Source organism: Myotis davidii, unplaced genomic scaffold (genome assembly GCF_000327345.1).
Source record: "Myotis davidii unplaced genomic scaffold, ASM32734v1 scaffold142, whole genome shotgun sequence".
Lineage (NCBI taxonomy): Eukaryota > Metazoa > Chordata > Mammalia > Chiroptera > Vespertilionidae > Myotis > Myotis davidii.
Window position 1 is genome coordinate 2,835,554 of NW_006294400.1, and position 15,000 is coordinate 2,850,553.

The 15,000-nt window shown below is 35.5% G+C and overlaps 1 protein-coding gene across 3 annotated transcripts in view; it reads right to left on the minus strand.

Annotated features, from left to right (window-relative positions):
• The window catches only part of PBX3 (pre-B-cell leukemia homeobox 3), a 184,520-nt gene that overhangs the window by 29,341 nt on the left and 140,179 nt on the right, over window positions 1-15,000 (minus strand). For all 3 annotated transcript variants that reach the window (XM_006768559.2, XM_015567075.1, XM_015567074.1), the window contains 2 exons: window positions 13,266-13,507; window positions 2,577-2,767 (listed from right to left, as the gene is read on the minus strand). In XM_006768559.2, the coding sequence (XP_006768622.1) occupies window positions 2,577-2,767; window positions 13,266-13,507 (433 nt within the window). The remainder of the gene's footprint in view (window positions 1-2,576; window positions 2,768-13,265; window positions 13,508-15,000) is intronic.

Sequence of the window (15,000 nt, forward strand, 5' to 3'; positions counted from 1 at the left end):
GGTTTGATTCCCATCAAGGGCATGTACCTTGGTTGCGGGCACATCCCCAGTGGGAGGTGTGCAGGAGGCAGCTGATCGATGTTTCTCTCTCATCGATGTTTTTAACTATCTCTCTCCCTTCTTCTCTGTAAAAAATCAATAAAATATATTTTTTAAAAAATAATAAATTTTTGGTGGCAGTTTTTAAGTTATTAGTTTTTAAAATCAGTACTTTTTAATGGAAACAACATGACCCATTAAAATAACTAAGTTAAATGAGAAAAAAAAAGGAATTTTTGGATTTTATTTTACTAGGAGAAAGCTATTTAAAGATTTTAAATCCTTTTTTAAAAAAAGATTTGTTCTGACTGCTAATAGTGGGAGGAGAACATGAAAGGAAATACAGATATATTTAAGGAGACAACTGCAATGGTCAAATTGAGAGATGATGGTAATAGCATAAGGTAAGAGTAATGGGAATAAAAAAATTCAAGCTCTATTTGAAAGGTAAAAGCAATAGGACTTGATGATGAGTTGGGAGGGGGAAATGGGTGGAGAAAACAGAAAAGGAAGTTAAGGAAAAAATACATCAGGGGTTTCTAGATTTGTCTGTTTAAGCAACTGCTAGACTAAGGTAAGATTTGCTCACAGAGAAACACTAGGGGAGGAAAATATTTATTTACTGGAGAGAGGTGGCAGAATGTCAGGAGATCAAGTGTTTATTAACAATTTACATCAAATAGCAAAAATGCCATTTGTTACTAAGTTTTTAAAGAATTCCAGCCCGAAAATTAGCATTTGTCAAACTTCACCTTAAATCAGATTCTCTAGTAACTGAAATATACTTTCCCCAAATAACTTTCTTCCAAATAATCTTAATGATCTTCTCACTTGTGATATGCTACACTCAGAAAAGACAGTCAGTAGGCAGTTGTAAATGTGTAGACCAGGGGTGGGCAAACTTTTTGACTCGAGGGCCACAATAGGTTCTTAAACTGGACCGGAGGGCCAGAACAAAAGCATGGATGGAGTGTTGGTGTGAACTAATATAAATTCAAAGTAAACATCATTACATAAAAGGGTACGATCTTTTTTTTTTTTAGTTTTATTCATTTCAAACGGGCCGGATCCGGCCTGCGGGCCGTAGTTTGCCCATGGCTGGTGTAGACCCTTATGAGATTCTTCTAGTAACAATGATGCCGCTAACATGGGAGGTTAAGCGTGTCATCTGTGTCTCAACATCAAGGAAGAGTCCAGGGAGCAAGAAATCTAGGTCTGATCCAAACATCTCAAGTTATCAAACCTAAAATTTCTTATTTCAAAACTGTGGAAGGTTAAACCACTGTTTCCTAAGGGATGAAGAAGAGACTCAAGACCTATTTGGGGATTAAAATCAGCAGGATTCGATGATTAATTGGATGGGGAGATGGTAAGGGAAGACAGAGAAGGGGAGGAAGATATATACCAAGAACAGCAATTAGCATTTTTGCAGGAGTCATGCATGGCTTGAAAAGAAAACAAAGCCCTGACCTGGGGGTACTCTGAGGCACACTGAGTAGGTGGTTCGGTGAGCAGGGCGGAAAACATCTAGAATAAGTGCTGAAACTGTCAAGCCTACCGACAGCTGCCTGGTGCACAGATAATGCTTACTGGGAAGAAGAAGGGACCCAGGGGTGATACAGGGACCTGCTAACCTAGGAGCAAAGGTAGTTAAATCAGGTGGCAGACGTTCCTTATCTGGCTCTAAGGAAGAGCTCTGGCATGAAGAACCGTTCCACACACCTTGTTTTCCAGTTGAGAAGCGAACTTAGTTATTTTCTCTAATACTGTAAAATTTGGATGATAATTTTCCTGTCAGATTCCAAGGACGAAAAAGCCAAATGAAACAGACACTCCTTTCCAAAGCTGAAGATTGACCACAAGCTTTAGCAATGCTCAAGAGGCAACCCTGCAGAGGCAGCATGCAGTAGCAACTTGACAATTCTTTTATTCTGTTATCTGGTAGGTCAGACACATCATATACAACTTATCACTTAATTCCTGTGAAAATTGGCGAAAGCTTCAGGTAAAAGGGAAATCTTCATCCTTACAGGAGAAACTGAGAGGCTTTCTTACTTAATTTGGAAAAACAGACTTTGGGGCTTTGTGGTCACCTCTATTAACTAAAATACCACTTCCTTCTTAGGATCATCAGTATTCCCAACTATTTTCTTACAATGTACACAAGCAATGTAACATCAAGAAATTCTTAGAAAACAAGCCTTTGTTAAAACAGAGTTACACACTGAAAGTTATCCTTAAAAATACTTTTTTAGTATCAGATTTCAAAGGCCACATCTTCTAAGTCATTAGGAGCAGCACTAATCCTATTTCCCATGCCACCAAACTGGAAGCTAATACACTACCACTCCCAGACAAGAGGCTTGACAGCACAGACACCATGAGGTGAATTACCTGTCCATCGTAGAGAAGAGCTCTTACAGCCAAATTAACAAAGTATCTAAAACCAACTAACCATTTTTATAGGAAATAACATACAAGGAGTAAAAAGGGGGGAGGGGAGGAAAGCCACGCAATAGATCTGTGGCCTTACATACCTGGCATCAAGGAACCTTGATCTTAAAATCATAACTGCTTCACAAGTGCTTTGTTTGAGCTGCATCTGAATGGAACTAAATTTTCGATGGATGATGCCCACCATTCTTTCAATCTCTTTTGGGGAAATGGGACGTGTTCTACTCTGCTCTCGGAGAAGGTTCATCACATGTGTAGTGAATTCATTACATGCCTGTAAGGGAGGAAAAATCACTCTTTAGAAATCTGGTATTTTATATGATCACATCCAGACATTAACTCATTTGAATTTCTACCTCATTTGCAGTTGCCAATGGCATGATACAGTGGGTAGGGTAAGATGAAAACGAAGACACTGGTGAAATGGCAGTGGTAGTTAGCACAACAAGAATTCTGAAACTGAATGGCCAGACATGCAAGGGAGACACTGCACTTAACTGCCTTTCCCTCTAACCTTGTCCCAGTTCCAAAATGAGGTGTTCCCAGTGGGGGATGCTCTCTACCAACTCTTATAGATAAATATAAATTTATCTTAGTATTATTGTTAATACTAGGCACCTTCTAATTTCATTGAGGTTTTACATTTATTCAACAAATGTTTACTGAAGGACTATGAAGTTCAAACTCTTCTAAGTGCTATTAAGGGACACAGAAATGAGCAAGATATAGACCTGGCCTTCAGTGTGATAAAATATATAACAAAACTAATTTTCAAACAAGGCAGTCTGTGCAAAGTGTCACAGAGAGCTAGGAATATGTGCTTCCTAAGTTCAAAGGAGGGAGTGTTCTCATCTGGAGGTAGCGATCACAGCAGGTTGCATGGCACAAGTGACAATGGGGGTTTAAAGAATGGATAGGATTTTTGACAGGTAGATAAAGGTGAAATCAGGAGGAAGTCCAGGTACAAGGAAAACTGGACATAATAGTATGTGGCAAGTTCAGAGGAACTGAGAGACTATATAGAGAAGAAGGGATTCAGGTTTGTGATAGCATATAAAGGCCTTGAATGACAAGCATGTCAACGTCCTAGTGTAATTTAGCTGTGGTGTAGGTCCTATTAGTGGACATGAGCCATCTCTGGAAGATGGGCAAGGCAGCTCAACTCTTCAGGGGAGGGGCAAATCCTGATCAGATTTGGGTCTTAACAAATCAGGTTTTAGTTAACAATCCTCAGCCCCCATCTCTTTCAGTTCACTTACACTGAAAGCCAGTACTGCCTGGGTAAATAAAGCATCTGTCCTTGAATAAAAAGAACATCTTCTGGCATTTTTGTTAAGAGAATTCTGCATCTTACTGCACAGATGCCCCAGATAGGGCGAGCAGACAGAACAATCATTGATCAGGGCAAGATACATTTTGAAGCTAAAATAATGTCCACTTCCCTACAGATAACCTGAACATTGTTCATATCCAGCATATGATGGTTTCTCTAACTGCTCATTAGAGAACTAACCTTTCAAGTACACTGGGTGTTTCAATTTCTCTAAGCTTTTACAGGGCTTTTCTATAAATATTTCTAAAGTAAGATAAAGAGAGTCTTGCTTACCAGTTAAAATTTTTCATATGTTTTATGTCTTAAGAAATGTAAAATTCCTTGTGAGTAGTGGTATCATGCTATACTTATGGAAATCTTCAGAGTGCAGAATTGTGTAATATACACAGTAAGCATCCAATAAACATCTATTGATTGGTGGGTTTTTGTATTACAATTCAAGAACAATGTTAATAGCCTTAAATATATTATCCCTGAAATATAAGAGAACAATTCTTAACCTGCAGTCCATGGAGAAGTTTAGGATGTCCATGACTCCCTGAAATCATATACAAGTTGTATGCACGTGTGTATTTCCTTAAGGGACAACTGTGGAGTTTTCGTTTGTTTTCATTTTGGATTCTTAGTCTAACTAAAAAAGGCTAGGAATTATTATCCTATATTATGACAAAATTATATTAAGGAACTTTGCAACTCTAAAACCAGAAATTTTTTCTATCTTTAGGAAACCAAAATAAAAGTAAATTTAAGATTTTCCCTGCTCCACTGTCACTGTGAATGATCTTATGCAGAGCTAAAAACAAGCGGCTGCCCTGCCAAGAAATATGTCTATTTTTTCTTGCATTTTCCCTGAAGAGATGTTCATATAATTTGAGAAACTCCAGGCCTTAGTTTTATCATCAGTAAAATGAAGAAAATTAAACTAAAAGTGTTTCCCCAAACTGGGATCAGCAAGTTCTATACTTCTATAGCTAGTTCCAGAAAATGTTCATATATGGCCAATACAGTATGTTTGGGTAATGCAATATTAAGCAAAATTTTAAAAGGCTCTTTTTTATTTTTGCAGGACTCCTCGGTACTTCCATCATGCCAATTGCATAGTAAATCTTCAAAGGGGAATGGTATATCCAACTTTTCCCAAGTAAATATGATCACAAAACCTCTATTCTCTAGAGTAGTGGTGTCCAACAGAAATATATTAAGACCCGCCCCATCCGGTTTGGCTCAGTGGATAGAGCATCGGCCTGTGGACTAAAGGGTCCCAGGTTCCAGTCAAGGGCATGTACCTTGGTTGCGGGCACATCCCCAGTAGGGGGTGTGCAGGAGGTAGCTGATCGATGTTTCTCTCTCATCGATGTTTCTAACTCTCTATCCCTCTCCCTTCCTCTCTGTAAAAAAATCAATAAAACATATTTAAATAAAAAAAAAGAAATGTATTAAGACCCACATATAAAATTTTTAAATTCTCTAGTAGCCATATTAAAAAGAAAAGAGTAAGGTGAAACTAATTTTAACATTTTATTTAACTCAATATATTAAAATATTAACATTTGAACACATAACTATAGAAAAACTATAATAACACATGCTATATTCTTTTTTCATACACTCTGAAATCTAGTATGTATTTTACATGTATAATACATTGCAGTTCAGACTGACCAGATTTCAAGGCTCAATAGCTACATGTGACTAGTGGCAACTATTGGACAGCACTATGGCATCTTGCAGACCAATGTGCTATTAAAAACTCTTTGGAAAACAGTACTATCAGTAATCTTTGATGTTTCTTTTTTCACTTGTCATTACCATGCATTCATATACATACACACATACACATACACACACACACACACACACACACACCACCACCACCACCAACAACAACAAAAACTGATTCACTTAGGACTCTCTCCCCATGAAGCAAGAGAAATTATTCATTTTATTGTATCTCAACACTTGACTAAGTCTTTAATATTTTGTGTGACAAATGGGAAGCACACAAAAAGTACTTCTCTGCATATGGATGGATAGTTATCCCAAGAAAAAGCACTTGTGTGATTAAGTTGTAAGTAAAGCTGCTTTTTTTTCATGAAACATTATTATTTGAAAGCAAAATAGACATATTATGATTATCTGAACTTAGGTGTTTGGCAGATGTTTTCTCAAAAATGAAGCCAGTGAGCCTGTCATGTTAAAGAAAACAGGTGATAGTAGTTGTGCCAGTGGTGAAATTTGAGTTTTGAAGTTAATTATTATAATTTTAAAAGATCTGCACCCACCACTGTGAACCTGACAGTTTCCCATTAGACTTTCTGATAGTTTGGTACTGATTCCCAATGTGCCATTGACGGAATCGAAGTGGCAACCTTTTGGTGCATGGGAAGATGCACCAAAAGATTGCAGACTCGATCCCTGGTAGAGGGCATGCAGGAGGCAGTCAATGGATGCTACACTTTCATACCAATGTTTCTCTCTCTCTCCCCCTCTCTAAAAATCAATAAACTATTCTTTTTTAAAAAAGGCTATTAATATATCCTCCTTTTCCAGTGATATATCTGTGTGAGGCCAGATGTTCTTCATATAATGTTCTTCTTTAACCACATGACTGACTGCAGAAGTATACGTGAGAATCCAGGTGACTTCTATGAAGTCCAACACGAAAGAATTTTGCAAAAATGTAAAAAAAAGTGCCATTCTTCTCACTAAAGTTTGAGTTTTGGGGTTTTAAAAAATGTTATTTAAGTTAACATAATAGCTTATTGTTCTTATTTTTAAATTAATAAATATTTCTAATTTCTAGTATAATAAATATTGATAGATAGATGTAACCAACCAAGTGAATGCTCTTAAGGGGTTCTCCAATAATTTTTAAGAATTTAAGTCCTAAGACCAAAAAGTTTGAGAACTGCTGTACTAGACTATGGAAGCATTTATTTGTACATATAACATTGCTAATTCCTACAAACTAACTCACACATTATGGTAACAGACATCTATGATATGGCTTATGTTTTGATAAATAATTCAAGACTCCTGAATGATACCTGCAATGTTAGCTCTCCTCGTATTTCTCTGGCTCTATTTTAATCTCTTCAGAATGAATGTTTGTTTACCTACGGTTTCTAAGAAGCAGTCAAAGGCTCATGTGGATAACAACAACAAAAAACAGGTTAAGAGTAAAAAGTTTTTGCATGTAAGAACTCATAATTTTCTAAAACATTTGCTGAATGTCTCACAAATTATTAAGTGAAGTCATCTATGAATGCAAATGCTGATTAGCAATTTGGCAATAGCCCAACATTCACAGAATTCACATAGCTTTTCTTTAAACCAGTAGTTCATACATGATTAATTAGAACATCTCATTTATGTAGTGTGCACATTAGCTCATTACTCTAAGTAAAATTCGTTAAGTATTTACATTTAGATAATTAAAATCTGGGTACACCCTTAAGAAAGATGCATACACTTTAGGCAAAGTGATTTTTTTTTTCCCTTTATACCACTGAAAGTAAATTACAGCCTCATTTACAGCCTCATCTCTACCAGTTTCAGAGCACAACACAGTACTGCCTCATTTCCTATTCCTTAAAAGGTAACATTTTAAAAATATAAATGCAGTAAGAATGACCAAATGACTGCAGAGTTTTGAAGGGCCACCCAACCACATATTAGCATCAATGCTATTTATAATGTGAGATGCTCACTTCAAACATTTATCATATCCACCATGACTATGTTATTAAAACAGACATTAGAGTCTTTGAATTTTCTAATTTAGAGTAATAGCAGAAACCTTTTACTTTTAATCCGGCTGCTGAAAACTATCTAGGATGCATTTTTTGTGTGTATCTTAAAACATACATTGCAATAACATAGTTAAAGTGAACAGAAAGCACTGAAGGCCTCATGTGAGAAAAATTGTTTCAATCAATTCTGAGTCTGAGCCTTCCTTTTTGCCATTTGTTCCTTTCTTATTAAAAATTCAAACCAAATAATAAATGAGAACTTGCAATATTTTTTCAATATTGTTTGCAATAATATTATTTTTATTTAGTAAAACTGTCTTCTCAATATTCATATCTATTTGGTTTACACTCAAAGTTTGCAGTGTTTTGTTGTTTTGCGGTGATGCTAGTTTCAGTTATAAATTCAATGTCTTGCCTGTGGGTTCAGATCAGTTAATATAAAAATGTAAAACCAAACCAAGAGCAAGCACTAATTTTTAGAGGAAGTTTTTAAATGGTTCAGTGATCAGATCTAAAAACTGAATTGGTCTTTTGTAACCATCTAGAGAAGCTAATTGTGGACAACAGATCATAATACCACCTATTGTAAATCCACTCTTCAAGAAAGAATCTCTATTAAAAGTCAATTCCTCTCAAATTTGCATGCATCCATTTTCTAGATGTTTTTACAACCTTACAAGCAACTCTAATCCAATATTATAGATTTTGTGTTTATGAAATGTTTATTATTAAATCAACAAATTCTTCACTTAAAGATTCTTTTGCTAAGCCAACTAGAATGAAACCAATATGCAAAGATGAAATATCTATTATACTTCAACACTTCTTACCTAATTACATAGTTTAGGGACCTATCTCATGAGGGTTTTGTAAGGATTATGTTATATATGTATGTTAAGTTATTTGCATAGAGTCTGGAACATAATTAAATACTTAATAAATGGCAGTTATTATTGACAATGAAAATGGCAAGTTGATGAAATTCATATTTTTGTGTGTTAATTCTGTAAGCAAGTCCCTACTCTGATTACCTCGCATATAATATAATTCTGCCTTGCCATTGCCTGAATACAAACACTGCTTCCAAACAAGTTTAATAAAAAAAAAAAGAGTATTCAAATATAAAACCATTCATTAATCAAGCATATGGTCAAAGATACATTTGGTACATAGGCTCAATAAACTAGAAACTTGGAGGGGAAAAGGTGAGTACTCAAACACTACTTCCAGCCAAGGAAAAGACCCAGCATGAATACCGACAAGAAGTAAAACCCTTCCCTTGGAACAATGAATTACAAAGCCTTGCTTGGGAAAATGAAATATAAAGTTTACATCAGGTAGTAACCTTTTGTCTTTCCTGCTTAACTATTAAAAATAAATAGCAATTTATTTAGGAGTTTGCAGGCTAGACAAACTCTAATATAATAACATCAGCATTTTTTAAGCTGATAAAAATAAAATTTCTTTACAAGCAAAGCAGATTTTGCCAGGAGAGGGAAGTACATAATGCTGAGATCCTCAAAGAGCCCAAGGCCATTCCTTTACAATGGTTTAGTTCTACACTCCTTCTCCATTTCACCAATAACCCTCAGTAATCTGAAAGTCCTCTAGTATCTAAACAGTATCTGATTGGTCTTGAGCACATTCAGTGTATGTTTGGTTCCAATGCTCTACCTGATTTGAGGTGAATGCATTTGACATCTGTGAACTCAGAAAGCAGGTTCCCAAATGATTGTGGAGGGTTGGTGCCCTTACAACACTTTTGCCTTTGGCAAAAATGTATTTCAATATAATTATAGTAGATAGCTTTCAATATGTCATCTCTATTATAGCAGCTATAAATTATGAAGTGAATTGCCTGTGTACAAGCATTTCTTCTGGTACAAGCAAAGTGGGAGGGCTGCATAGGGCATGATATATCTTGTCCGTTTTAACTGAGAACAAATGTCTAAGTCAAATTTCATTTGCATATACCAATGTGTCCATTTCCCTTTGGTAAAGAGGTGAAGGAACCAAGAAGGCCTTCAATTCTTAAAAACAGGCTTCCCAGAACGCTTGGTTAAAGTTCATTAGGAATTCACCTATTCTAATAGTTGGACCTTTAATCATAAGAGCATATTTGAAAGGTAATGTAAAAGCATTTTTCAAAACTTCTAATTAACGAGAAGACAAACAAGCAATAAGGTTTTTGTCCAACTAAAGAGGGAGGCAATGCACCCAAGACAAGTAGTATGACAGCTGCTGCAAGCTTTGGAAAATTGTCATATTCCTATTTGGTGTCAGGATCAACAAGAGAAAAGTAAAATAGTTTTGTTTCCTTTGGGTGTGGTAATGATATTCAAGAATCTGATCCTAATATATATTCTATTATTTAGACTATATTCTAATATTTAGCCTAATATTTCAAAAGGGTTTTTATAAGTGAGTTTAGGTGATAATCACTAAAAATAATTACATCTAAGCCTATGTAATGGAGACATATGGTCAAAGGACATTTTATAGAGAACCAAAAGAGGACAGTATATTAAAGATAGTACCATTTCTAAAACACACATAAAACTGAGCCTTGCAGCATGGATTTAATTTTGCTCAAACTGTAGCTCTAGTCTGCTTAGCTTTGTAAATGTGGCTATGTTTATAAGGTACTTTAATTTATGGCAGTGGTAGTGTGTGTTAATTTTATGGCAATCTAAATCTAAACAGGCTTCAGATACATTTTCATTACAGCTTCATTGCAAAACACAGTAGAGTGAATAGCTCTAGATTCCAATGTAGTTTATTTCTTTTAATAAAAGACTCAACACAATTTTCGGATGAAGCTTCTGCCTTACTTAACATATATGTTCTTCCTATTTACTAACAAGCTTTCCATCACTCAGAATATCCGTGTTCACTTTAGGAGGAAAAATCATGTGATTAGAATAGTTGTGTTTTATTTTTCCATCTCTACTCTGATTCCATTCCAAATGCAATCCAACATGGGCAAATTAGAAAAAGCAAACAAACAAAAAAACAGAATGTACCTGAATTATTTTCCAATTTGACATAAGTAGCAGCATAATTCAATGAAAAGGACAGTCATATTGTCAGAAACAGATTTCAATGTCTGATTCTAACACTAACTAGATGTGTGACACTGGACAAATAACTTAACCTGAGTCTCATTTTCTCATCTGTAAAATGGAAATTATAATTCCATCCATTTCACCCCTTCATCTCAGTTAGTTCTGCTTAGCCCTTAGCAACTTCAAAACATATCCCTGAAAGGTCTATCCCAGATAAGGACCTGTATCTCAAAGATTTAAAAAGAAAAAGAAAGAAAGAAAAAAGAAAAGTTGACTATCTTATGGTAAAACTTACAGAAGAGCTATAAAAGCCACCCCAAAGACAACTCAAGAGAATTAAATGCCACTGATATTTATAAAACAATTCAGAACCTACAGAAGAAAACTGGTGAGCTAAAATTCTGTCGAATCAGCCAACTAGTCACAATACTCAATCTATTTATTTGTCCTTAATACTGCAATGACTTCACTTATCTATATTTTTTCCTTCTGAAAGTGATAAAAATGAGAAAGGAAACAGACATCTAAGTAGTTATTAGGCTACTAAATATATCTAACAATAAGGTTCATGATTATATTCTAATACTCATTATTTCCCAATATAATCTTTAATCCAAAAATACTTAGTGTAGATTAATTTATAAAGAACTTGTGTGTATGTGTGTGTGTATTTTCAAAGCACAAAAAACAAAAAAAACAACAACAAAAACCCCAAACCCTGTGACAATGACTGATGCCTACCTCACCCAACTTCCAACAGGGCTATAGGGAGGACATCAGGAGGACAATGTGAAGAGACATGGCAGGAGACAGTAAGGAATCATCTTAATTCCTCAGCCAAAAAAGTAGAGCCATCTGGCCCAATACTATAGATCTTTTCATGCAAGGTGACTGGTGGTGTTTCTTTAGTAAGTACAGATAGATATATTTAACAGAAAGTTATGCAATTAGGATATTACTACAAATCAGAGCCATTTCCACTGTTTATGCTCAGGGCAATCTTTTCAACCATGACTTATTTTGTTTACTCTCAATTATTCATATGTCAAATCAGAAAGTTCCATTTTTTATGTACATACGTAAGATAATTTTTCTAAAATTCTTATTTGCACATCTTCCACCAAATGAGACTAGAGATGGTTTGAGATCCCAGAAAGTCCTATTCAGAAAAAAATACATAATAGCTTATAAGATTAATTTATATTGTATGTTAACATAGAACTACATAAATCTTTCTACCCTCCCTAAAAACACATTCACCTCTGGGAATCCAGTATTGCTTAATACCACCACAGCCAGCATATTAGAGAAGGCAATGAAAAAAATAACATATATAACTGAAACTATACAGGGAACTTAGACGATAAATCAGTATTAAAACTGACCAGGACTGCCATATTACATTAAGGTGTTTGACTTTAAGACATACCTGACTACATAGTGAAGTATTTATGGGTAAAATGGTATGGTATCTAAGACTACTTTAAAATACCCCACACAAAAAGGGGGGCGGGGAGTGAGGGAAAGACAGACAAAATAAGACTGACAAAATGTTAATATATATTTACCTGGGTGATAGGTATATTTAGACAGTTCCTTATTTTAGATTTAGCTCTATAAAACAGCCAATTCACAACTGCTTTCTGACCTAAAAACATGGCAATTTCATAGAATTTGACTTAATAATATTCTCTTTATTTGGGGGTACGTTTAAACATTTTCATATAATGTTTTCTTTAATTACCTTCCAGTGAAAATTCCTCAAACGAAGTAGGTTTTTAGGCTTAAACTAACAACTAAAATAAGTTCAAAATGAAACATGAACATTTTACTTTTCATTGAATCTAAGAGTTACTTATTTTCCACCACGTTTTAACATCTCTGAAGTTTGGAACCATTTCGCAACCAATGTTATAGTTAAATTAGGGAGTGTTAATTTTTTCTTGTGATATATAGCAATGATACAACTTAAAAACAAAGTATCTTAGATTCATTGAAATATGGTTAATATAATTGCTGAGAATAGCATTTTTAATCCATATTCTTTAATCAGGAATTTCGCACACAATGGCTAGTATTCCCTGCCCCAGGTTAATTATCTTGGGTGGTTTCCTCCTCAGAGAGACTGGCCAGAACCTGCTTACTTTGTGAAGTTAGCTCCCTCCCCTACAGCCTGGCACAATTCCTAAGAATTCCTAGGAGGATTCTGGAACTCACAGCATAGGAGGAAAATCTCACTATGCAGTGCTTCCCTTTAAAAGTGGTCACAGCTTATGAACAAGGCCAGTGCATAAATGCTAATGATGCAAAGCTTTGAAGAGCACAAAATGGTGAATTTAGGGGGGAAGGATGGTTGCAGGTGTGGTAGTAAGGGCACATGAATGTGAGGAATGAATATAACTAAAACAAGTAGATGGGATAAAACAGCTTAGCTTCACCTCTGAAATCTCAAAGGGACTTCATTTCATGAATCCAACAATTCACTTAGATTTTAGCATTGACCTTATTTATTTTGTTCTTTGTGTTAACACCTACCCCTCACAGCCCTCAGAATTGGTTAGCGCAGTCTAATAGCAGAGCAATAGAGGTTTGTGCAGGACTATGAGAGTGGCGGCTGCTGACCTGTTCATATTTCTCCAGTTCTGTGTGATAGATTTGTCTGATCTGGGTCAATTTGGCTCTGTAATCTGAGTGTTCAATAGAGTTATCTGAAGAACCTCCAGAGGCTGCCGCGGCTGCAGCTGCTGCCGCCGATCCCCCACCTTTCTCAGGACCTGAAACCCCTTCTGCCAAAAGCATATTGTCCAGTCTCATTAGCTGGGGATCGGGAGGGTCCTCCTCCTGGGCTCCTCTGATGCTGAGACCTTCAAGGAGAGAGAGACAGAGAGAGAATAAGCGAGAAACAGGACAAACAGTGTATTTTATTTATTTGAGAAAAATGTTCAAACATCAGTGTACTATAATTCATGCTGAGAATTTCATTGTTCACATTTTATCAATAAGCCTAAGTATGGAAATTCTTTTCAAGATAATATTTACATGCATACCAAAATTTTTAAGATCACCCCTTCTCAATTTATCCCAGATTGGATCCTTACAAGAAGGTAGCCTTGAGTTCCTGACATCCAATCTTCCCATATTTAGGTGATTTAAGAATAAAATGGAAAGAGGGTAAAAAATTTGGGATTTTGAGAAAGAAAAAACATCATCCAAGGATATAAAACAAACCCAATGAAAGAAAGGTGGTTGTTCTGTTTCTCTATACAGCTAGAATAACAGATTTTAAAATCTCATAGAATAACTAATTCACAAGCTATACCCAAAAATTAAAAAATAAGCAGGATCAGATGGACTTCTCCATTACATAATTTCAGGGGGAGAAGAGAAATACATACATGATGAGGTAATTAGCTATGCTTTTATATATATATTTAAATGCCTTGGTTAAACAATTGTCAACAAACTATAAAACCAGGACACTAATAAATACAGTATTAAAAATGTACCATCAACATGGCAAAACAGTGCTGGTCACAATAGTCTCAATCTAATTTTGCTTTTATATAAAGAACTTCCTAAGTGATGCCCAGTCAGCACCTCATCTGAGTACTATAGATCACAGCTGACAATTCGTAGGTTTAATCAGGTCACATAGGCTTTCTGCCAAGATGTTTTCAACAACACAGAAGATAAAGTTTTAAAATAATTATCGTGGTATAAAAAAGCACTGGAGTCATGACAGCTCAAAATCAGCATTTTCATTAATGTGTAACATAATCTAAAATATCCCAGCCCAATTAACCTCTGGAAACCTGTTTAAAAACAGGTTCTTCACACTAGTTACAAGGCATCCTGGGGAAGGAGGGGAAGGAAGTTGGCATCTTGCATGTCTGCATTTGGATTCTGCCTTTTGCTCTGTGCCTGTTGTTGTTTATCCACAGTGGTGCACACTCTGTGTCTGTGTAACTTACATGACAGTAACATCTATAAGCTGCCAAGTACTCAGCTGAGCACCAGCTCTGCAATTTTATGCGCTAACCTAAAACTATCATCAATTCTTTTAAGAACAGATTTCATTCCTAGATGTCCTGAATTACACCCACAGCAGGAGAGAGCTCTTGGTTGTCTTAATTCAAATGCACAACTTTAATTTCCTCCCTCAAAACACTTTAAAGCTGTCACTTTCATTTAAAAATATATTTCAGAATAATTTCAACCGGGTAATAAAACTAACTCAAAATAATTTAAAATTATGTCTGTTGCCTGTAGAGGAAAATAAATTAAGGTTTGGAAACTATAATATACTAGGACAATAATTCATTTAGGGAACCAAAAAGTTAGGAGTCCCTTAAATAAG